At 48.7% G+C, this 25,745-nt stretch overlaps 1 protein-coding gene across 1 annotated transcript in view; it reads right to left on the reverse strand.

Moving 5' to 3' along the window:
* PDGFRL (platelet derived growth factor receptor like) overlaps nt 1–21,053 on the reverse strand; it is a 43,652-nt gene extending 22,599 nt beyond the window's left edge. Inside the window, exons 1-2 of the mRNA XM_036250275.1 lie at nt 20,942–21,053; nt 9,844–10,141 (exon numbers count right to left, since the gene is read on the reverse strand). Of these exons, the coding sequence (XP_036106168.1) occupies nt 9,844–10,141; nt 20,942–20,996 (353 nt within the window). The 5' untranslated portion in view covers nt 20,997–21,053. The remainder of the gene's footprint in view (nt 1–9,843; nt 10,142–20,941) is intronic.
* Between the last annotated feature and the right edge of the window lie 4,692 nt (nt 21,054–25,745).

The following is a 25,745-nucleotide window of genomic DNA, read 5'->3' on the forward strand; positions in this document are numbered from 1 at the left end:
TTGTCCCAGCTATTTTTTTTAATTCTCACCCAAGGATATTTTTTTCATTTATCTTTTAGACAGAGTGGAAGGGAGGGAGAGGAAGAGGAGAGAGAGAGAGAGAGAGAGAGAGAGAGAGAGAGAGAGAGAGAGATATGGATGTGAGAGAGACACATTGATTGGTTGCCTCCTGCACGACTCCCACCAGGGCCAGGGACGAACCACAGCTGAGGTACGTGCCCTTGGCCAGAAGTGAACCCACGACTCTGGTCCCAAGGCCGACTCTAACCGCTGAGCCAAACTGGCCAGGGCTATAGCATTATTCTTTATTCCTGGTTTTTTTTATTTCCTCTTCTGACATGCCTTTCAAATTTGTTTTATTCGCATTTTGCATATTTAAACACTTGGCAAAAAATTATTATGCTACAATAACACCCATTTTCATTTTTGCACATTAAATCCCACACTTCACCCACATATACACTTTTTTTGTGAGTGTGGTATATAATAGAATGATTCTCAGCCACAAGAAAGAATAAAATCTTGCCGTTTGCGACATGAATGGACTTGGAAGGCATTATACTAAGTGGAATAAATCAGAGAGAGAAAGATAAATACTAATCTTCTTACCTATATATGTGGAATCTAAAAGAGACAAAAACAGTAATACCAAGCTTATAAATACAGGGGACATATTAGTGGTGCAGAGGCAGGGGTGTTGGGTGCTAAACAGGCAAAAGGGGTAAAAAGGCACAAACTTTGAGCTATAAAATAAACAAGTTCTGGGAATGTGATGGTTGGTGTGGTGACTGTAGTTAATAATACTGTATAGCATATTTGAAAGTTGCTAAGAGAGTAGATCTTAAAATTTCTCATCATTAGAAAACCAATTTTGGAACTATGTGAGGTGACAGGTGTTAACTAGACTTATTGTGGTTATCATTTTGCAGTGTATATAAATTTTGACTCATTAATGTATAGCTGAAATGGATATAATGGCACGTGTCAATTATACTTCAATTAAAAAAAATGTAAAAAAAAGATTATCGAAAAGCGAGTTGTTTTCTTGTGCTTTACGTCCATTGGGTACAGGATTGTGAATACAAACAGCGTACCCTTGTCGACACGGCTCACTGCGTGGCCTCATCTACCCTGACAACACCGCACGAGACTGGGTCTCTCCTGCCTCCCCCACCCAAGTCTCGAATGCAGCAGAGCCATGCTCTTCTGTGACCTGAACAGGCAGAACATCTAGTGCACCAGAGGGGGCCTGCACCCTGCCCCACCCCAAGCCTTCTCGGAAAATGCTGGGGGTCCTGCCGCTGGTGCCACTGAGTAGCGAACTCTACCTTCAGGGCAGAGTAAGTTATTTATTTTTGATTCGATTGTTTCGGGAGGTAGAAATCGATCTATCAGAGTTTGGCTGCTGCTTTTGATTTCCCACGGCAAACTGGACCCCGACGGCACCCCGGGGAAGGACGAAAGGAAGGCAGTGCCAGGACCTGCGTGGAAATGCACCGTCCTCGTTTGCTCTGCTCAGAAAACAAAGGAAAACGGGCTTTGAAGGGGGTGAGTTTGAGTCGAAAAGACACTTGTACAACAACCTGAACGTACCTACCGCCACTGACCTGTACAGTTAAAATGGCCAATATTGTTTTATATATATATATATATGACCAAAATAAAATAAACTGGAAATAAAAAGGCATCTTCCTCAGTATAATACCAGAGTATGATCGACAATATTGATCGAAGTCTGTATAGATTCTTGTTCAACAGAGGGATTCTTCTGTTTACAAACACCAGCGTCCTCTCTTTCCCTCATCAGGGCCCAGACTGCTCTGCTCCCCACGCTGGGACGCAGGGTCCACTGGCCTGGGCCCCAGGCTGCTTCCGCGGCCCACCCGCCTTGGTGTTGCCTGTGGGTGGAGAGAGCTGTTGCCAACTGTGGCGGAGTGAACGCCCAGATGCCCTCCCTGCTCCCCAGAAGCTATTTATTGTTTTCAGAGGAACCAGCCCTCAAAGGCCTCCTGCGCCCCACCCACTACGAAGTCACAGTTCTTGACTGAGAAATGTGAACACGCAACCGCACCGCACAGAAACACCCTGCGACACAGCGCACAGGGCCGGGGCTCTTCATCTCCGCCCCAGCTTGTGTCACCTCTGCCGTGTAGCTAACAAACAGTCTCCCTTATGTCTCCAGCGTCTCCCCGTCGTGCTGACAGCGAAGCCACCTTCCAGGCAGCTTATTCTAAGGGTCTCCTTCGCTCCCTGGCTCAGCATGTGTCAGGAACGTCTGCTGTGAACTGTGCAAGTGTGTGATGATGTGGCTGAAGAAGCAAAGTGTCTCCGGAGAAGATGGAGACGATTGTGTTGATAGCCCAGCAGAGGTTGATCAGATGGTCCGGAATATTTTTATATTAATGTTTTTTATATTATCAACAAAATGAGAGCAAAATTTAAAAAAATTACTGCAAAGAAACTTAGGTCCAAGACTATGTCTACAGACCCCAGCTTGTGGGGGGCGGGGGTGGGACACATGAAGAGAGACTGGGTAGCCTGAGACTGGGAAGGGACTGTCCTTCTCCTAGAGGCAGTGAGAACGATGAACCCCTGCCCAGCGGTCACTATCCCTCTGTGCTTTGTGTTCGTCTCCTCAGAAAAGCTTCAAGTCAATGACTCGTACTGCCCTTAGATTCCGTTCTAAATCCCTCATCATGGTTGACAAGGTCCCCCGTGGTTTGACTCTTTTACTTACCTCCAGCATCATCTCTGCTTGGTTACCTCCTCCCTCCTCCCTGCCTGGAGCCACCTCCCCCCCCACCCCCTCAGTGCTCCAGGTGCTGTACTCTTTCTCCGCTCTAGACAGGTCCTCATGCTGTTCTCTCCTTCTGGAATTTTCTTACATTCTTCTCCATCCCCTTCTTCATCTGGTTAACTCTCAGCCTGCAGACATTAGCTTGAGTTTTCTCCTCCCGGACCCTGTACTTCCGCTAGCAAGGTGCTCCTGCAGCTGGGGGTTAGCATGGCCTATTAAATACCTGTCTTCCCACAAGACTAAAAGCTCTGTGGTTGCTGGGCCGTGTCTGTCTTGTTCACCATCACCTCCAGCATCCACCTGGCACAGGACCGTGGACATTATAGATGCTAAAAAGTAATACTTGTTGGAAAAGAGGAAGAGAATACACTAAGGGAGGCGGGAAGGTGGGAGCGAAGTGGGAGAACAGAAAGGGGCTGAGGCAGAGGGTCAGTAAGCAGTCAGTGAATGGTAACATAACAATAAAGGCTGTTGTCAGAAATATATCCTCTCTCTTTCCTAATCTCAAAAGAGAATGGCGATCTATGTGATTGGGATATACTGAGTCTGAGTCAATTTTCAGCATCCGGAAATATGTTACCGTTGGCTGCTGAGGAAGCAACGAAGGCTTTCAAAGGTCCCAGGGCTCTGGGCCACTCTGCAGGACTCGGGGCTCGTGTGGACACCGAAACGGACACATGCCCAAGCCTTTCTAAATCTGTTTGTTGGGAAGCTGCTTAAAATATAGCTCTAAACTGTGACCACTGAATGGGCTAAAAAGCTGAAAGAACCATATGCACGAGTGTGCAATTATTTTACTCAATCTGTCCTTGTTTTATTTTATTTTTTCCAACTCTTGTGAATTTGCGTTAATTGGGATATAGGGGAGGGGTAACTGGGTGGTTGTTCCCCACCAGGGATCTGTGCTCCCTGGAAATGTTTACTGGTGAAAGGAAGACAACTAACTGTACTACGGCTGCAGTCTGCCATCTAGTGGACTTCTGACGACATGGGTTTGCCAAGGAGAAAGGAAAGCGTGGGAATAGGGGACCGGAGGACCCCGGGAGCGCACATCCCTGGGCTGCATCCGCGGGGCGGGCAGAGTCCACCTTCTGTGGGGGATCATTGCCGGCTTTCTATCCGAGCTCCCCTTTCTCAGCAGCCCAAGGTGATATTTAACATCTAGTGTCCAAAGCATCTGAAATCAATGTGCAATGTCAACCACTTTCAATGTACTAACTACTCTGGAAAGGAATTTTATTTCTGTTTTAATTCTTATCTTTAGGAATCAGATCTGTTAGTCTACTACCCAGAGAGAAAAAAAAAGAAAAAGTAGACAACAAATTTATCTTCCCTGAGCTCCTACCTTCATTAAGCCACGCGTGTTCTTCCGTCTGCTTGTAGGTCACTAGCCATCCTCGGAGCTCCTGAGCGGGGCACCTGCTCTACATCGGGAAGTGGGAGGAGGCATTGGAGACTCACGCTGTCCCTCACGCTGCCCCTCACCCGACGGATGGGCCAGCCATCTATCCTTGTAGATTCTCAGCTTCCTCACTTGTTAAAAAGAGGGGCTTAAGCATGATAGCCACTAAGGTCCCTTTTATTTCCAAAGTTCCATGAGCTCGTTCCCAAGGCACAGGTCTCACGATCACAGGGGCCTGACGTAAGACCCGCTCTGGGCCCGTGCCCAGCACCCTTCTCTCACTGAAACGCCCGTGGAGCCTGCGGTGTGGGGAGCCACGCTGGGTGCTGGGAGGCACCGCTGGGTAAGTGGACGGCATCTCTGGTGAGCTTACAGCCGACGCCAACATCAGGGAGCAGGGAAACGGAAACTGCACCACTGATGACCGGTGCCCACTGAGGGCGGGTACCCAGGGCCGGAGGGGTGGGGACTGAGAGCAAGGAGCTCTCCCTAGGATGTGACAGGCCTGCACCCGAAGGTGCAGAGCAGTTATTCCAACGTGTGCATCACCCCGGGCCAAGGCCCAGGCAGGAAGGAGTTTGGCATATCTGGGGATCGGAAAAAGTCCAGAAAGCCTGGCGTGTGGACAAGCGAGGGTGAAATGAAATGGGCAGAGGGCAAGGCAGGGTCTTGTGAGGAGTTTCCACTCTGTTCTAAGAGCAACAGGAAGCCCCACGGAAGGGCTGGAAGCAGGAAAGTGTCTGTGAAAGCTGACGGCCGTGGAGAGCTGAGGTCAAGCTGGGGTGCACAGGCCCGTTACGTGATGACGGCTGTAACTAAGAGACGGGGTTACTGTTCTGTGGTGCAAAGGAGCGGGGAGACCCACGAGGCGAACTGTGCACCACCGGGGCGTGGTGGTTGACTAGAAGTAAAGGGGAAGCGTCCAGCGTGATTTCCAGGCCTGTGGTCAAGGGCCACCGGATGGAATTCGTGCCAGTCATAAACTCAAAGCCGCAGGAAGACGACCAGGCGTGCAGAAGGATCCTGAGCTCAGTTTCAGATGGTTTCATTGTGAGAAAGGCTCCTGAAAGACCCAGGCAGTTGGAGGGTTCAGTCTAGAGCTCAGAAGGAACATTTCATCTAACACACGACCACGAAGGGCACTCGGCAGCGAGCAGAGGGCACAGAACCAACACGTACTCCCTGGAACAGTGGAGGGTACGCAGCTGGTCAACGATGCTGTGAGGAGGGGCCGGGGAGGCAGGAAGACCACCAGAAACATGGTGTTGTGCAAGCCAAGCAGAGAGTCCCCTTCTGCAACGGAGCAGCCATAAAAGAACTGAAAAGTGAATTCTGGACTTAGTGACCTCGACCTTGGTGATAAATGCATGTGGGGCTGGGGCAGGTATCAGGTGCAGCGGGTGAGGCGGGAATGCAGGGACTCCTCCAAGGGGCTTGGCTGCGGAGGTAAGAGGAGAGAGGGAGGTGGCCAGAGGGCACCTGGGGACTGAGATGGGATTTTCTAACATGGACAAGATTTACGGAAGGAATCCCGCGGAGAAGGGGAGGGTGACGACCGGAACAGCGAGGCAGTGACTGCCCTATTGAGTTCCCGAGAAAGCACGTAAGGACAAGCTCCAGGGCACAGGGAGGCTCTGGCCCTGCCCAAGGGTTCAGACTCTTTCTCCACGAGACCTGTGCGAGCAGGGAAGAAAGAGAGGTGATAAGAGGCAATTCTAGGGTTCACATTTCTCGGTAAATTAGGGGATGATTTTATTGGCTGAAAGTGAGAGCGATAGAAGCCCGAGATTTCAGAGGAAAAAAGTGAGCTCTCTAGAGAAATGTCTTGAGCTTTGCCAGGCACAGGCGAGGTGACCTCGAACTAATGGCACCCGTCCGGCCAGCCGCACGGTCTCCTTAGCAGTGCCCGGAGACAGAGGGTAAACAGGTTCACTCGGGGCTGGAAATTTCCAAACGGGAGTGAGGGAAAACAGACGGCAAAATGCCTTCCTTGACGTGCGCAGGAGTCGAGTAGAAATGACAGACCCCGGAGTCTAAGAGACGGAGAGGAGTGAAGACCGAGGGGCGAGGGTGGGTGAGGAGGGTCAACATCACCCGACTCTGAGATCACAGGGACAAATCCAGGGGCCACCGGGCCCTACATACAAAATACATCTATAGCTTGTTGTTACCCTCCTTCCAATAAACGTCATCACTACGTGTGATTATCTTTAACTGTCAGATGAATGAACGCATGCGTGACTAGCAGCTGATTCTGACATGACCACGAAACCCCAGGGGAACAGGAAGACAGTTCCTGAGTTCTGGTATGGGCAGGCAGCACTCCAGGTGCTGGGAAGCTGACGATGACCCAAACAGGCGGCGTTTGCCCTCACGAGGCTTATGCGTTCACGGCGGAGGGTGGACACAGGCCCCAGCTTGCGAAGAACTGGCCAATGAAATAAAAGTGGGCGAGAAGCGGACAGACTTTCTTGGGTCCTCTCTGTGCGGCTGTGTACCATTCCCTGATTTGTGTCACTCTGGGTCAGAATTAAATGTCTCAAGAGATCAGCTGGAGAAATACTTTTGCCTAGCAACACTAGTTGTAATTTATTGAACGTTTACCATGGGCCAGGCAGCGCTTACCATAGGCAGGTATTATCTCCATGTTCCAGAAGAGGAAACCGGATTCTAGGGAAATGACTGATCGAAGATGACCTTGCTGGTTAGTGGTGAAGATGGGATTTAAATCCAGCTGTGCATCCGCCTGACCTCTCTGTTCCACAGCACGCTCCCTCCTCTGGGCAGAGGGTTAAACCTGGCCCAATACGGCGGCATGTGGACTTTGTTCCAGAAAGCTACCAAAATTGCTTAAAATGACCGGGGTTTGTTGGAAGCACACCTGGGGAGCGTCCAACCCCAGAGCTGTGAACGATGGACTCATTCCACAGGAAAGAAAACTGGGGATGAATGCTGCTCTTCTGTCCAAAGACACCACGTTCCGGGAAACGGGTCAGGAGTCGACTTGCTGAACCTCTGGTGTCAAATAAATCGTGATTTTTGTTGTTGTTGTGTGATACAGAGTTAGGACTAGATGTTTTTCACATTTTTCACATGTTTTCACGAGGTCATTGGGGGCCCACATCTGTCCTTACTTTCGTATAAAGCCCTCCCTGTGCTTTGAATGAATCTATTTAATGTGAAGTCAAAATTGGCTTTTTCAGCTACTGGATATTTCTTTTCAATTCAGATTCATGTTCACTTTACCTTGAGTCCTTAAGATATTTTCAAACATATTTTGGCTAACATCACTTTAAAAATGCTCCTAGAAAATATTAAATCTTTAAGGAGCAAATCATCTAGGTTTAGGATACTTTGTGTTGGTCAAAGACTAAATGTTCCGAATAATTTAAAACAGCTCCATTCTGTTTTTTTTTTACTTAAAGTGTACACATTTTACTTTGGTAAATTAAGATATTTAAACGTTTATGGAAATAAACAGTTCCAGGTTTGTTCCACACACGTGCGTATTTCAGGTGTGATCAAAATGAGAAAAACTGTTTCATTCCCTCCCCCCTACTCCTCATCCAACCTAATATTCCTTTAGAAAAACCTTACACTAGTACACACTGTGGAGCCAGAACAGTACTTCAGAATAAAATGTGAAAGAGGTCTTAACGCCAGAGGTTAGATAGAGATTGCTTATACATATATTTTCATTTATTTATCCTCCAAGGTGCATGCGTGTCTGTGTGTGTGTGTGTGTGTGTGTGTGTGTATGTGTGTGAAGAAGGGAAAAGATCGTCATTCCATCATTCAATACATAAAGCGAAATGCCAAGCACTTAGTTAAGCCCCAGCGAAAAACACAGATTACAAAAAATATATATATATGTATATGCAGACACAAAGATGAGGCGTTTTCAAAGAGGGTGCCCCGGAGGCCGTGGAGTAAACCTAGGGAGGCTGGCACAGGCTTCCCGGAGAAAGTGACCCGGGGCGGAAGTGAGCCAGGTGAACAGGGGCCAAGAGCGGGCCCAGGGACGTTTTAAGCCCTGAGAGCGTGAAGCCCAGTGTCTCGGAGCCCAGCCAGCAGAGGCAGAGACACTAATCTAGACGGGGAGGTGACTTGAGAGAGACTGTGGACAGCAGGGAGGGTGCCAGCTTCCAGGGGACTATGCTGGACTTTATCCCCAGTGGAAACCCACCGAGTGATAAGTAGGGAGTGACATGATCAGACGAGCAGTTTTCAAACACCACTCAGCGGCAGTGAGGGGTTGGGGCAGGACGCGTCTGGGCGTGGTGGCTGCAGTATGGTGAGGAGGACGACACCGGCTGCACTGGGGCAGTGACCGGAGATGGACAGCGGACAGGCTGATGGCTCACGGGAAGGCTGAACAGGCTGAACTTGGTGGTTGATTGGATGTGGGGAGTCGGGAGAAGGACAAGGCAAGGATGCCCACCAGGTGGCTCAGCAACTGGGCGGGTGGTGGTGTCCTTGAGGGAAGGGAAGATCGGAGGTGGCGTGTGTGCAGATACATGGCTCTGACGTGAACATGCGGAGTCTGGGATGCCTGGGATCCACATTCCTTCCTCTTCCGCCCCAGTCATCCCAAACAGACAATATGCTGTCTTTCTCTATCCTAAATCATGAGAAGAAATGGGCAGAATCTTAAAAATTTTGTAGTTCAACCCTGGCCGGTTTGGTTCAGTGGTTAGAGTGTCGGCCTGCGGTCCGGAGAGACCCGGGTTCGGTTCCCGCTAAGGGCATGCACCTCGGTTGCAGTTTGTCCCCGGCCCTGGTTGGTCGTGTGGGTGGCAGCCACTCGATGTGTCCCTTTCACGTCGATGCTTCTCTCTCTCTCTCTCTCTTCCTCTCTCTCCCTCCTATTCTATCTGAACAAAAAAATGAAAAAATGTCTTCAGGTGAGCATAAAAAAAATAAAATAAAAAATTCTGTAGTTCATTATGTTCATGTGAAAACTGAGACACAAGGAGGTCAGGGGACTTTGCCAAGGACACACAGGACTTGCGTCCCCTGCCCCACAGGCCCCTCCCGGTACCCGGTGAAGCTCTGTTTTCTTGCCTTTCACAGTTCTCAGGTTCATCTTAACCACTTTCCTGCACAAGAAACCAGCCTCCTGAAAGGATTCATTCAAACGAGAAATCGTCAGCCTTCCTACCAACTGAAGCCTCTGCATACAAGTCACATAACAGGGAAAGTAAAAATAACCGAAAGCAGTTGAAAAGTTCAGAAACAGTTTAAACTGGTCTCTGGTCAAGTTGCTCATAGGAGACCCCTGTGAGGTCACTTTCGTTTTCATTACGATTACTTAAAACACCACATAAAGCATTGGCTCCATTCTTCTTCATCATTCGAATTCTTAAATATCTATCTCCATGCGTCACAGTTTCAATTCTTTGTCATCTGGGTCCTATAAAATGTCACTGTTTTAACCAATGTTGATAGGATTGGCAATATGTTTTTAACTGGTCAAAGAAATAAAATCGATGGCTTTTGCCCACTGAGCTTCCATTTCTATAAGCTGTTAGAGTGAAAGGGTAGACGTCAGAAGCAATACAATATTTGATGGGAGGACGAACCCAAACCCTTCAGCCAATGGAAGTAAAAATGAAACAAAACACACAAAACAGCACGTGCCTACCTGAGGCGGGAGTCCTTGAAGGTGTCCAGATAGGCGGGGTAGCTCCATCCGATTTTACTCCCTTTACATCGAAGCTCGAGGGTCTGCCCAGCCGGCAGGCTCAGGGTGGCCGAGGGTTTCTGGAAGCGACCTTGATCCGTCATCTGCATCATTATGGATTGCCGCTTGGGTGGTGACTCGGCCGAGTCCCTGTCCTTTGTTTTAGGAATCTTGGGCTTCACCTTTTTGGTGATGGGCTTGATCCTGTTCTCTCCAGGCTCCTTTGCACGCTTGTTCTTGGGAGGGTGCTGGCCGGTCACTAGTACAAACGTGAGGAGAGAACAATGGGCTGTAGGAGTGTATCACACCTAACAAAGATTTTTTTTTTTTAAAAATCCTCACCAGAGGACATTTTTCCATTTTTTTATTTAGATAGAGTGGGAGGGAGAGAGGGAGAGAGAAACATTGACATGAAAGGGACACATCGAGTGGCTGCCTCCCGCATGACCCCAATCAGGGCCGGGGACAAACTGTAACCGAGGTACGTGCCCTTGACCAGAATCGAACCCACGACTCACTGGTCCGTGGGCCAGTGATCTAACCACTGAGCAACCAGCCAGGGCTAACACAGATCACTTTTTTTATTTTTTATTTTATTTTATTTTTTTAGTCCTCACAAGATGACATTTTTGCATTCATCTTCAGATAGAGCAGGAGGGAGACAGGGGGAAGAGAGAGAGAGAGAAACATCGATGTGAGAGACACATCGACCCGTCGCCACCCACACCACCAACCAGGGCGGGGACAAAATGCAACCGAGGTACGAGCCCCCAGCAGGAACCGTACCCGGGATTCTGGTCCGCAGGCCGACGCTCCAACTGCTGAGCCAAACCGGCCAGGGCACAGATCACTTTTTAATACCCCTCTCCTAGGTCAAAATTACTTTCAGTAATAATCACTATTTTCTTGGTTCAGTCTTTAGTTTTAAAACAATTAATGACCGAAAGGGGATATATTTTAGCTTCAAATATTTTGTCCAGACACGGTGCACGTACAAACTAAAACGTGCGCTTAGGAAAGGAAAGCGTTCTTCCTTGTCGTTCACCGTTTCACAACCTCTGAGGGCTCGCTGCTCTGCCGCCCCTTGGCAGTGGCCGGGCTGTCACCGTGCCCTGTGAACCCGCCGTTTCAATGCAGGAAAACATCGTCTCCAGCCAGCGGGGGCAGTCGGCACCAGGAGCTCTCCCAGGATATTTCAAACAGTTAAGAACTTTCTCCCAGACGCGGAAACAGTGGCATCTTTGTGTCCCAGGGGCTGACACTGTACACGTACAACACAAGGTTAGCAAGAAACCATTGCTAAACCCGTGCTCACATAAAGCTTCCCTCGAAGCCACTAAAACTCAACGGGACTGTAGCAATGGTTTAGAACTTAGCCCACAAAGAGCTTTGGGAGGAGAATTCTTTCTTATTGTTGACAATATTACAGACGTCTCCCATTTTCCCTCCTTTCCCCCCTCTACCCAGCCCTGCCCCACCCCAGGCCTCCACCACACTATTGTCTGTGTCCATGGGCAATGCATATGTGCATATAAATTCTTTAGTTAATCTCTTCTGGTCTCTCTGGGGGAGGAGTATTTTAGCTCCCACATTGTTGAGAATTGCTGGCCAATGGTGAGAAGGAAAAACTGACGTAAGGAAACCTCATCTTTTGCGACAGCATGGATGGACCTGGAGATTATTATGCTAAATGAAATAAGCCAGTCAGAGAAAGATAAGTACCCTATGATCTCACTTATGTGTGGAATCTAACGAGCAGAATAAACCGATGAACAAAATAGAGCCAGAGGCATGGACACATGGACCAGACTGACAACTGTCAGAGGGGACAGGGGTGGGGGACTGGGTGGAAGAAGGTGAAGGGATTAGCCCGGGAACGTACATGCATAACCCACAGACACGGAGGACAGTGGGGTGATGGCCAGAGGACAGGACGGGAGGGGGCTGGGTGGCGGTGGGCAAAGGGGGAGGAAACGGGGACATCTATAATAGTGTCAGCAATAAAAATAAAGTTAACACTGACCATTTTAAGTCCGTTGTATTATGGTTTTCCCTTCTGCACAGACAGCGGGGCCCAAATCTCCTGCCTGCAGGAGCCACCCCCCGGCCGGCCCCTGGTGTGCCTCGGGCTCCAGAGTCCCAGCGGGCACCACCCAGCCCACAGCCACGCGCGTGTCCCCAGCAGGACGCGAGGGAGACCGCAGACGCCGTCCGCGCACCTGCCTGCCTCAGCGAAGGCCCACAGAACCACAAAATGGCCCAACGTACCGGACCCGAGAGGTCATCTAGGCCACGTCCTCACGGGGTAACGATAAAGCCCTGAAGCATCACATAAGTTGCCGGAACTAGTCCCGGCAGAACGTGAGAGCAGAACTCAGGTGTTAAATCCCATTCTGAGTGCTCATTTCACTCGATGTAGATGAACATCCTGTATTATTTTGACCAGATACCTACATAAATCCGGGCCAACTGAGGGAATCACAGGGCATTTGTTTAAAATGGAGAAGTGAGATAAACCAGGAGAAAATCTTGTTTTTTGTTTTTTTTTAGAGGGGGAGGTTAGGGAGGAGGGAAAGAGAGACAAAGAGAGAGAAACATCAATGTGAGAGAGACACATAGACTGGGCGCCTCCCGCATGACCCTGACCAGGGCGGGGGATCAAACCTGCAACCTAGGTACGTGCTCTTGACCAGGAATCGAACCTGAGACCCTTTGGTTCCCAGGCCAACGCTCTAACCGCTGCGCCAAACCGGCCAGGGCTTGTTTTCCTATTTGATCTATGTATTGTCCAATACTACCTTGGTGTACAAAAGGCTTGGAGTGGTCAAAAGTACAAAGGCATTGAAGTTGGAATCAAGAGATGGAAAAAGACAAGAGCTACAAGGTCTGATGCCAGCAGGCCAGGCAGGTGACAGAACAAGGCGAGCCTGGGGGCGGGAGAGGCCGCGCTCCGAGGGGCAGCAGCGCCGACCTCCGGCCTCTGCCTGGAGGGAGCCCACAGCCGGGGCTGCTGGATCCGACTCTCCCAAGGATGGCAGAAACGCAGGCTTCCTGACGTAGACATGTGAGAAACTGGAATTTTTAGAAACCTCGGGTCTGAATCTCAGAGGTTAGAAGTCAGGCTGTGGTTTCCTTGGCGTGGTGGGGATGACCAGAGGGGACACGAAGGGGTTGCCAGGAACGTTCTGTCTTGATCTGAGCTGGCTACCTGGGTGTGTGTTCGTGGAGCCATAGCCTATGACTTGTACAGAAAAGTCCACGGATCAGACTCCGCTGGGTAATGATGATCTTGGCTCCCTCTGCATGTTGCCCTTTGCCTTTGGCAACAGGGGCCATTTAGGCTCCACTCAGTTCAGCCTAGCCCAGGCTCTGGACCCATCATCATCATCATCATCATCATCATCATCATCTCCTCGGCATGATGCCTCCATTGGGCTTGGATGCCTTGTCCCCTGAGCCCTTCTCTCTGTTCCATGACTTTAGGTCCAGCTGTGACCCCACTTCCTTCCCTAGGCCTGAGGCCCTTCCTCCCCTCTGGTTGCCCTGGGTCTCTCCAGGCAACAGAGTTGTGTTCTTGAGCCCCTGTCTCCAAGGAGAGTCCCCAGTACCTGCTGTTGAACCTCCCATTTGCCAAGACTTCCCCTGACCCTGCCCGTTCGGAGCACCCCTGGGGTTCCCATGACAGAGGGGTGCACAGTGGCACACATGCACACTCCCCCAGCCCCCAGGAGCAGCACTGTAACCACAGAAACAAGTCAGACCTTTGCTGTGCACACCTTGTTTTTAGTTTGATATAGTCCCATTTGTTTATTTCTTCTCTTGTTTCCCTTGTCCGAGGAGATACATCACAAGAAATATTGCTACAAGAATGTCCGAGATGATACTGCCTATATTTTCTCCTAGGACTTTTATGGTTTTGAGTCTAACATTTAAGTCTTTAATCCATGTTGAGTTTATTCTTGTGCATGGTGTAAGAAGGCCAGTCAGAGAAAGATACAGACTCATAGACACAGAGAAGAGACTGACAGCTGTCGGGGGAGGGAGGGCTGGGTGAAAATGGTGAAGGGATTAAACAAACAAACAAAATCCTGGACAACAGTAAGGTGATTTCCAGAGGGGGGTGGGGAGGTAGAAGAGGGTAAAGGGGGATAAATGGTGATGGAGGGAGACTTGACTTGGGGTGGTGAACACCTGATACAATATACAGATGATGTGTTATCGAATTATGCCCCTGAAACCTATAAAATTGTATTAACCCATGCCACCCCAATACATTCAATTAGAAATAAATAAGTCAATAAATATGTAAATTAATAAAGTGTGCCAGGCCAACAGAAAACCCCTGATCCCGCAACACTGCCTGTGGGGCGCAGCCTGTTCCGCAGCAGAGTGAAGTCCCAGCTTCTCCTGGGGCAGAAAACAAAAGCCTGGTGCTGTGGTGTCCAGTCTGCCACGCCGTCCAGGGCCTGCGAGACCACGGGCCTCTGGGCTGATGTCTAACACGCTGTTTTCTGTATCACGTGGCAGGAATTCAAGCTGTCAAGACGGCAGCTGTCTGTGAACCCCGTGGAATTCAGGCAGCAGGCTCAGCTTGTCTGACTCGTAAGCCACAGGTCTTGTGACGGCCCCACTCAGGAACATTTATTACCTAATTTTGAATATTATGCATCTAATAGGTGCTATCATCCCTGCAAAGTCATCTAAACATTTGACCAAACAGGCCCGACAGTCCATCTAACTATCTAGTTGGTCCAGCTGCCTGCCCATGGACTTGGTCAGTGGTTTACAGTAATGATACTGAGTTAAAGGAGTCGGGCGAGTGGCCCCACAGACACCTAGACGGTCCTAGGATTGCGTGACTCCCAAATCCCATGTCTACTTTTTTTTTTTTAAATCCTCACCCGAGGACACTTTTGCATTTATCTTCAGATAGAGCAGGAGGGAGGGAGGAAGAGAGAGAGAGAAACATAGAGAGAGATACATTGAGTGGCCGCCACTCACACGACCCCAGCTGGGGCCGGGGACAAATTGCAACCAAGGTACATGCCCTTAGTGGGAACCGAACCCGGGACTCTCAGGTCCGCGGGCTGACGCTCTAACCTGAGCCAAACCGGCCAGGGCCCATGTCTACTTTTTAAAGAACATGACTCTTCAGCCTAACTATATCAACTATTTCTCAAAGGCCTAAATCATATAAGAATTCATATTGTAGATAATAAAAGGGGAAGGGTAGCACCGCTGCATTTTTGGAGACTACTGTATTTTATAGAGAAATAGGTGGTAAAATTCACAGATCATTACATATCATTATTGACTTCAGGTCCTGGCTACCATGTACCAGCTGTGTGACCCTGGGAAGTGACTTGGCCTTTCTCTGCCTCAGGTTCCTCATCTGTAAACTGAGAATTATATGGTAGCAACGACAATCTCACGGATTGTTGTGGGGAATAAATTAAACAATCGTTTAAAATACTGGGAATCGTGCCTGACCCCCAGTGAGCGTCAGCTTCGTGCTCCTCACTTTGTGGTTGTCTCATAACAAGGTCTCATGCTGAGCTCCGTGATCAACACGTGGAGGCAAAGAAGCTGTCTTTCCCAGTTTACAGGTGAAAAGAACTGAGGTCACAGAGGCCAAGTAGTTCACCCCAGGTCACCAAGAAGGCAGCAAAAAACCAGACCCTTTGACTCCAGGTGGAGAGTCTGCTCTGGTTCCTGCCATTGCCCTTCGATGCACACAGCAGTTTCACTTTTCTTGTACAAACCTCGTGCACAGCAACATTGTCTCAGTGGTTTCTTTGTTGGATGTGCCCTGGGCTTTGACGATGAGTTCCAAGTCAAACAAAACCTGATGCCAGGGATGAGAGCACAACCTTCCTGGAAGGGCTGGAGGTGCTTTTCCAAGGCATACATTAGACTCCCCAAGTGCAGAGGCGCTGGGCAAAGTCCCGTCTCCGGAGTGAATGAGCAAATGTTAGAAGCAGGAGCAAGCAGTGGGATTCTTCAGCATCAACAGGATTGCAGTGGACCCTCGTTCCATAAAGGCGACCTGACTTTTCGCCTCTAATTCTCTAGGACTGTGTCGAAGGAGAAAATACATTCGTTGGAAGAACCCCCGACTGCTGCTTAGAGGACTACATGTGATGAGTCGTTAACATCAAAGACCTGCTGCTGTTTGGTGTTTTCTCCTCAACAGCAGTTAAGGGGAAAGGTCTGCCCTCAGGGCAGCATCAAACCGACCCCCCTGTAAATGTGCTGGGTGACTCAGGGTTCTACAACCCGAGAGCCTGCCTCACCCTCATCTTTCCGTTCCTCGTGAAGCACCGAGAACACAGACTTTTCCAAGACCAGAGCTGAGCAGGCGGGAGAGCGTGGACCTCGGCAGGTGACCGTGTAGAAAGATGACAGTCTCCTTCCCAACTCCCTTCCACAATTTCAACCCAAGTTACCCTCCTGCTGTTTCTTCAAACACCATTTTCTTAAAATAGCGATTTCTAAGAATTAGATCCTTCTATTCCAAGGTGAAGACCTTGCGTTGAAACATTTTTTTTTTCCCAAACAGCCATTAGAACAGAGTTGATCACTCTTCCTTTTTAAAAAAATCGAGGTATTGACATGCAGCATTACGCCTGGTTCGGGTGTGCAAGGTCACGATTGGAGATGTGTATGCGCGTAACTGGGAATGAGCACCCCCGAGTTGAAACACTCTCCTTCGTTCCCCCACTTCTCCGACAGCTCCTTCTGGGTCGGATTGGCAGCCAGTCCTCCCTTTTCCTGCCTGATCTGAGTCCTTCTTCCTCGAAACTCCCCTCAGTCGCTAGTGACACTCCGTCTCGAAGTGGCCTCACCGGTCCCCTGGGCACTTACACACTGAGAGCTGCCTTGTTCCTGTCCTGGTTTTGCCTCGAAACTCCAGGTCCCCTGGGGAAGCTGGCCGGCAGCGCAGACTGGACACGTCCACGCTGGCTCCGGGAACCCTGCGGAACTGCTTCCCCAGTGTCCTGGTGTCAGGAAACGGCGACTCCGTTCACCCAGTTTCTCGGGACAAAATCCTCCGAGTCACACACAATTACTTTCGCTCCTAAGCCATGTCCAATCCAGCAGTAAATCCTCCTGGCTTTGCCTTCAAAATAGACCCCGAACCCAATCTCTTCCCCTCTGATCCACCGTGACCACCCTGCACCGAGCCACTTGCCAACTAGACCATTGAAATCGCCTCACATGTAGCTCCTGGCTTCCACCCCAGCCCACTTCGACCTCTGCGAACGTCCATCAGACCATGAGCATGCCTCTGCTCAAGACTCCCCTGGGCTTTCATCCACTTTAGAGCAAAGCCCTAAGCCTTCCCAGGCCCTGCAAAGCTTTGCCACTTTCTGTCCCACACCTCAGGGTCCTTCGGCCACCCTGGCCACCCGGTGCTGCTGTGCTCTGGGTGCCCTAGGCTTGTGCTTTCAGACACCTGCAGCACTGGCTCCCCCTCCAGGCAGGCCTCTGCCTCTCCTTCCCCAGCCACACTCTCACTCCGTCCGCAGTCTCTCCATCCTCTTACCCTGTGCTACGGGATGAATTGTGTTCCCAAACTGATACATTGAAGCCCTAACCCCTGGTACTGGTGACTGATACCTTATTTGGAAATAGGATCTTTGCAGATATTAATCAAGTTATGAAGAGCTCATTAGGGTGAGCTTTAATCCAATATGCTGGTGTCCTTATAAGAAGAGAAGAGAAGACACACACACACACACACACACACACACACACACACACACACACAATGCCACGTGAAGAGAGAAACACACAGGTTAAAGATGGCCAGCTGACCACAGAGGCAGAGACTGGAGTGATCCAGCAGAAGCTGGGAGAGGCAAGTGGGGTGACACCCAGCGTGTCAGAGGCAGCATGGCCCTGCTCCCACCTTAATTTCAGACTTTTATCCTCCAGAACTGTGCAAGAATAAACTTCTGTTGTCTTAAGCCATCTAGTTTGTGGTACTTGGTGACAGCGGCCCTAGGAAGCTCATACAGCCTCATCATTGATTCTTCATGTCACTTATCACTTCCTGAAATTAATCTTCACTTGTTTATTCTTCGTCTGTCCTCTCCATGAGTTCACGAGTTTTACGACCTGGTGCAGGGAAAGCCATCAATCCACAGGACGTCCCTCCCTCCTCTGGCCTGCACAGCCAATCTCTCTCTTGCCTCAGACTTTTCTGTTTCTAAGGATCAAATTATTTGGTATATCAAACATACAGGCCCGAATCCTAAATGCTTCAAAACATTCATGATTTGCACTTGCCATCAATGAGAATTTTTACAATTCTTTTCCCGTGGTAAGAATTTCTGAACTAATTTTTACCCCCTTTTTCTAAAGAATAAATGGAGACACACAAATGATAGTTTTGGTTAGAGTCATCATCAGTGTTGCTCTTACAGAGATCTGGCTGTATTGCCCTCACGTCATGATAAATCTCTTTAGTCCTCCCAGAAAGGTCACCTTTCACAGGATCCCAAATAAACCCATGTTAGACTGAAGAGCAAATTAGCATTGATCAAGATCAACAACACAGTAGTCACAAATCAATACATATGCTTCATCATTTGCTCCTGACATTGCGTAAAATACGTAGATGATCAAAAGTTAGCCTGTGCCTTTATACTTCTTAAGGTAAAAATAGCATCCCCAAGCCCAGCCCATGTGGCTCAGTGGTTGAGCATCAACCCAGGCACCAAGAGGTAGCTGGTTCGATTCCCGGTCAGGGCACATGCCCAGGTTGTGGGCCCGATCCCCAGTGAGGGGCATGTGGGAGGCAGCCAATCGATGTTCTTTCTCATCGATGTTTCTATCTCTCTCTCCCTCTCTCTTACTCTCTCTCTAAAATCAATAAAGAAAAAAAAAATAGCATCCCCCGTCAATATGTATGGCATGCGTTCCATACAGATGCTGAAAATCAGGGCTGTAAGCCATGGCAACTCTAAGTGGGATCTCAGGCTGTTTATTATTTTCATGCCACAAGAATAATATGTGCCCGTCCACCTCCCACTCTTCATAAGGAGAAATAACATTACTTCTAAAACTTGAAAGCATTTTAGAATTAGGCCAGGCAAAGCAGCTGTGCACCCAATACACGCTTGTAGGGTAGCCTGTTTCTATCAGATGGTCTCTCTGAGAAGTGATCAGAAAAATGGAAAGGCAGTGGGATACGTTGAGTCATGGACTTGGGTCTGGGTTTGGCCATGCACTGTATCCCAACCTGCCAATCAGAGTCTGGCACTCTCATTGGCCTGTTCCCAGCCCCAGCCAGCCACATCATAACTCAAAACAGAAAAAGCATCCTTAATAGGTTTAGGGAAACTGTTATATAATTTAACGAGACAGATTTACTTTTCTAACTATGTGTTCAATATTTTATTCATAATTTATACTATATATTTTAAAGTATATACTTTAGAAACAAAGCCACAGTGCTATTCGCACACCTAAAATCTATCAATTATTTCTTATAAAATATTTAGTCTGTGTTCCACTTTCTCAGATTGTCTCATAAGTGTTTATTGCTTGTATGAGTGACATTTGGCTAAAACAGGGCTAACTGATTCAGGCAGTTTGCAGTCATTCTCAGGGTCTGGGCACACATTGATCGGAAAAATCCAGGAGGCAGAGGCTGTGCTGTTTCCTGAGCCTCTGAGGCAGGCATCTTGGGTGAATTGTATAATCAAATGAGTGGGCTATTTGAACTTATTTTGTCTGGCCACCTCCTGCCCTAGTAAAAAAACAAAAAAAAAAACCCAAATACCGCATTTCCTTCACTTTAGCAATCATATGAGGACCTGCCTGGAGCGTTTTAGTATCACATTTTACAACGTGAGCTCATGCCAGCTCCGCTTTGGGCAAAGAATACCTGTTGCTTCCCCGAGTAGAAACACTCCCTACATTTTATTCAGCAAGACTCCAGGTTTAAGGATCTTCAGGCTCAGCATCAAGTCCCACAACCATCTTGGACTTTGCAAACTAGAATGTGGTATTTTTTGGCTAAGGCTTCTAGATTCATGGGAAAGAAAGAAACTGGTCAGGACTAAGGAGTGGATAAAATGTGAGCCAGGTTGAGCTGGCTCCAGCCTGAGGTTGCATAACAACAAAAGCTGCTTTTCAACCAAAACTAAGCAAAAACTGTGGCTGTAGCTGAGGAATTCCAAAGGAGGGTTCAGGATGCCAGGATGTACCCAAATGCAAAATGTACTGCACGAATAACACCAATCGAATAAATAATGGAACCAGCAAGGCAGTTAAGTGCTAACAGTAATATGGATGTAGACATAGACATAGACATAAACGGCACATTCACACACACATAAAATACAGAACAGAACGGGCCCAGGACAGGCACACACACTGGAAAAAGCACAGAGGCGCAAGGCTCCCGTGTGCTAAACAAAAACGCATTTTCTTTATCGTTTCCCATCCACTAAGAAGTGTAATTAACAGCTGCGGGGTTTGATTCGTTTTGAGGTTTAATCCACAGAAAGATTTGGTCTAAGACTTAGACAGATCGTACGGGATTCAAGCCCTAGGTGGTAGAGGAAACAGACTGGGCTGCGGCTGGGAGGAAGAGCGCACTTGGAATTTTGCAGAAGAATCAGCAGTTGCCCTGCCGGGGTGGCCCCCGCCCTCAGGAATAAGGATCCCGGGCGAACGCGGAGGCTCGGAGGTGGAAGCCGGCCACCGTTCCGCGCCACCTCCCAGACCGACACGTTGACAGTGGGGGCTGGACCAGGCGCTGGCGGGGATGCTCGCTCTGCCCGCCCAGGGCCGTCTGGGCGCGCTGGAGCCTTCCTGCTGGGGACCCAGGGGTCGGGGTGGCTGCCACCGTCCCAGGGGCTCCCAGGGGAGGTGGGGAGGGCTGCAAGGGGACCCTCCTCGAGGGGCAGGTGCACGCGGCAGGGAGTGGCGCCGGGGCGAGCCGCGGAAGGTCAGGAGAGGAACTGCTGTCTGGAGGGCGACGAGGGTTGGGAATCCCGGCTCAAGTCGGGGCACAAACCTGTGACCCCCATTCTGAGTCACTCACCATCCTCTAGTGCTTCGTGCACGAGCAGGAGACCTAGCAGCAGCCAAACCTTCATCTTCAGGGCAAAGCGCCGGGGCCAAGGTGCTGGGGACAGCGGGTCCGAGGCGCGCCGACAGCTCCGGGCGCGGGCAGGGGCGCAGGGGTGGCGGCGGGCGAGGGGCGGGCGCCTGGGACGCCACAGCTGGAGGATTCGGTTTCATGAGGAGGAACACAGTTTTTGGGAAAAAGTCTTGGGATTTTTTTTTTTTTTAAAAAAATCTGTGTAATGTGACCTCTTCTGCCCCCTGGCGGAGCGGTGAAGCGCAGCGCTTTTTCCTGTGCGGAGATGAAGGGCTTAGGGCGAAATGTCCATTAAAACAATCCTTCAGTTTCTCCAAGTGGGCGTTTTCTCAAGGTTACCAACTTCAAGAAGACCCGGTGTGATCTTGCGGTCCTGACAGGGTCATATTTAACCATGATTGTTCAAATGCCTTCCGACTAGCTCAGGCAGAGGCTTAATGCTTTGCAAAAAGTGTCCCCTAAATATTTCATTCCCAGAAGGTCTATCACGTGTACTCACTCACAAGCCCCTTACTCTCAGTTGTTCTTGCGGACTGTGAACACGAACAGACCCAAGTGAGGGCATCAGCGCTGCTCTGCCCCCAACACACACACACACACACACACACACACACACACACACACACACACACTTTCTCTCTCCCTCTCTCCCTCTTTCCCTCTCTCCCTCTCTCCCTCTCTCCCTCTCCTTCTGAGTCAAGATCAGCTATCTGGGCGTCTTTTATTTATTTATCCTTACCAGAGGACATTTTTTGTTTAGATAGAGTGTGGGGGTGGGGGGTGGGGGGGAGAGACATTGACATGAAAGGGACACATCGCGTGGCTGCCTCCTGCACGACCCAACCAGGAACAAACTGCAACGGAGTTATGTGCTCTTAGCGGGAACCGAACCCAGATCTCTCCGGACTGCAGGTGGACACTCTAACCGCTGAGCCAAACCAGCCAGGGCATCTGGGTGTCTTTTAAATGTAGTAGGTATCTATTTTCTGCCAGGAGGCTCCTCAATTCTAGCAAATTCTTCCCCCAGACCCTGTGTGTGCTTATCATGAAGCATCCTGAGGAGATGATTAAGGTGAAAAGAAAATAACATCGCAAACCAAAATATAGAAGTTTGGAGAGATGAGAGGTTGGGGGAGAGACCTGGACACTATAGAGGGTGGGGCTTGAATTTGGAGAGCAGGGGAGAGAGGGGAGGAGGGAGGAGTGAGTCCTCTTGGTTGTCTGGCCAAGGTCAGGAGAGCATGGGCTTAGGCACAAAGCAAAAACCGGTCCAGCAGTGTTCACTGGCCAGATTGGAAGGGCAGATTCATGTGCAAGTAAAGTGGGAAATGAGGCTGAGCCAATCGTCTGGGGCTGTGGACGGCAGGGCTGGAGGGGGCAGAGGACTTGGGCATCCACGTGCCTCTCTGCAGGAAGACTATCGTGTCTGAGCCTGCAGGCTCATCAGGTCAAAGCAGCTTGCAGGTGTGGGCAGGCCGGTGTATTCCTCCGGGTGGGGAGCAGGGCCTCGCTTCCAGACCGTTCATTAAGTTACAACTAAAAGCAAGCAGGATTCAAGGTAACAGGAAGGGGACTTCTCCCTCAACGCCCCAGGGAAGAAGAGCGGCAGGTCATGACAAACTAGTGCTTAGCAGCCACTTCACGCCAGAGGAAGAATTCTACCTTCCTCGCCAGCTCTGGCCCTGGCCTCACCATTCCTCGTTTTGCAGTGCGGAGAACAGTTGCCTGGGAGAAGGGAGGTCCGAGGTTCAGGCCCTGTCTCTGCCACTAGCTCTCAGCTCCCACAACTCGAGCTCCCTAGATGTTTACTGTGTCTCCATTATAATGGATAGGAGGTTGAGACACCATTCCTACTTTTGAGGCAAGGACACTGGCCTGGAGACAAGCACTGAAACTACTGTGATGTGACATATGACGTTCTGGGAACATCCTGAGCAGACAACGGCAGGAGTAACTGAGCCTGGGCTAATCCCTACTGAGGTCCCTTTCCGTTCTGACTCCATGAAGTTGACAGCTGTCACTGTGTTGGAACCTGGGGTTCATCACGCCCTCCAGTGGCCAGGTCTTGCCTGGTCTGTCTCCTGACTGCACATCAAGTCTGTCCCTCTTTGCTATCATCCCTGGCCTCACTGCCCAGGCTCTGGCTGTTATCGTCCCTGACTGGGATATGGCCACAGCCCCCTAGCTGGTCTCCCTGCCCCTCCTTCTTGTGCCTCAATCACTCTTTCCCTAGCGATCAGATCTGTCTTCAAATGAAACTCTAAAACATCCAACCCAATATAAACCCTTCGAGGGCTCACCAGCAAGGCTTAGACTCCAGAGTTCGCAGCCCCGGGGTGGGGGTGAGGGGTCTCAATTATGCTCTTTCCATTCCTATTCCTTTTTTACTACTGAGGATGAGTGCCTTATCATGTTTTTATTAGCCATTTCTATTTGCCTGTGCGCTAACCACTGAGCCCACCAACCAGGGCCCATCTGAGTATTCTTAACAATAAAATTATTTCTATTTAGACTGTATTATATTTCTGAGCTTTAACTTTTCCCAATTAAAGAAGAATTTTAGGTAAGTATGAAATGTAGACTTTGGTATGTGTGATACACATGCATACTCCAGTATTACAAGATGTATTAAAATTTATTTAAAAAATACATGGTCACATTAGAAAGCCTATTATACAGTGGTAAAGCAGCAACAGTTTTTATTTATTACAAATTCTAAAAAATAATCCAACTTTATAAGTAAAAAGAAACACTGATTATCATTAAAAACATTCAAATTTAAAATTACCTACGAAACAAAAAATCTTTACATTCGCACAAGTCCAATGTTGGTTTTTACAGACCTAGGATTTCTGTAGGGTTTGGGGCCTTAACTACAGTTTCGATTTAGTACAATGATAACAAACTAAAGGAATAAAACAACTGGGCACCCCTAGTGGACACTAAAGATGAAGAGCCAGTCAACCAGGCATGGGCCAGAGAAACCACCTTGTTGGTAATACAAGGTTCTTCATCACCTGAAGCTTGGCCCAAGCACTTTGCACCCCGAGGCTGTCTGTGGCGGTACAGGGGTTGCAGTAAGCCGGGCCCCATGATGCCAGTTCCAGGGAGCAGCCATTGTTTTCATGAGACACAAAGGTTCTTTCGTCCTGGTCATTTACCTTGAGGTACTCATGGGGTATTTGGAACTAATTTTAAGGACCCCAAACTACCTTACTTTTGTGTGAAGTCTTTTATTTCATACCCTCCTGTTACATCCCAAGACCCCACCCAACAGGGGTAGCTACAGACGCTCACACTTTGCAGGCTGCCTGACCCTGGAACCAGCCCAGGGTCCTGGTTTACAATCCCCACGGGGCCCCAGTGGTCAGTGACGGCTCTTTAAGCCCCAAGATGTGGCAGTGGCATCAGCCACAGTGAATAAAAGCTACTATAGTGCTCCCAGCAAACAGGGTTGCCAACTGGGTTGAGCCATAGCAAAATGCAGTTGAAATCATCAGTAAGACTAAACTGTGTACATATAAACAGTAGTGAACGTTACAAAAACCAACAACCAAACCAACAACCACAACAATAACAGAGAAGGCCTCTCAAAACCCAGAACACAGAAAGCCATTTAAACATGTTTAAACATAATTATACAAGGAGGAAAAAACAAACAGCTAAACAACAAAGTCAAGCAATCTTGCTTTCAAATCTACATTAAAAAATGACCTGCGCTGGCATTATGTACTGCATGAACCTGGGTCCTTTTCCCCTGATGTTTTAGGACACGTTAGAGAACATAAGCAGAAAATGGACAGAGAAGGCGCTATTTTATTTGGGCTCTAGTAAAACAAAACAGTTTATCGCCTCGCCCTGAAATTCACACTAAACATGTGAATTTTAATATTCCATGATGCACAATCCAATCCTTTAAAATTCGGTGGAATTTTCTTTTTGGTGTTGACTTGGAGTAAGTCAGAAGAAATCAGGCGGAGAACGTCATGAGCAACATCACAGGGAAGGCAGAGCTGGAAAGGCCTCAGCTTGACCACTGGTCCGTGATCTCGGCTCTTGCCCCGACTTAAGAGGAGGGAGAATAAGGCTGACCTGCGCCCTGTGGCCTGATCAGCTCTGGAGGGTGGTCACTTTCCTTATTCTCCTTGCTAAGCATTCAAATAAGTTTAGAAAATAATTTGGTAAATACAGATTTGGATTCAAAAATATTGTAACAACTGCCTGTCAATTCCCAGGACTTAAATATTTTAGCTGACATTTACAATTTTAAAAGTTTTTTTTAAAAAGAAATCTTTATTCCAAAAAATGAAGAGGCTCTTTTAAAGGAAGATAATTCTGAAATGGATATTTTCCGTCAACTAGGGTTGGTAACAGTCAAGTCTTATTTATCTACATCAACATTAGTTCTGCTTTAATGTTTATACCCCAAATGAGGTTCTGGTCTTGGTTTTCCTGCTGTTTCTCTCTGGAGACAATGTGATTATGTAATAATCTACATTTCAGTATATAGCAACAGCTCTAATGTGAGTTTTCTCATAACTACTATTTAAACTTGAATTTGCAGAGCTACCTTGTTATAGGGTAGGGGGGACCTTTCTAGGGTTACTCATAAACCATCTTCTCTTTTAAAAGAGTATAAAATAAAGGTGTTATTAGAACAAGTTTCTCACTGAAAATATTAAGAAAACATATTTCCTAGTGAAAAAAAAAAAAGTAATTTAGGCTGTTTTTATGTAATCAATGA

The sequence above is a fragment of the Molossus molossus genome, unplaced genomic scaffold, assembly GCF_014108415.1.
Source record: "Molossus molossus isolate mMolMol1 unplaced genomic scaffold, mMolMol1.p scaffold_m16_p_9, whole genome shotgun sequence".
NCBI classification, from domain to species: Eukaryota; Metazoa; Chordata; class Mammalia; order Chiroptera; family Molossidae; genus Molossus; species Molossus molossus.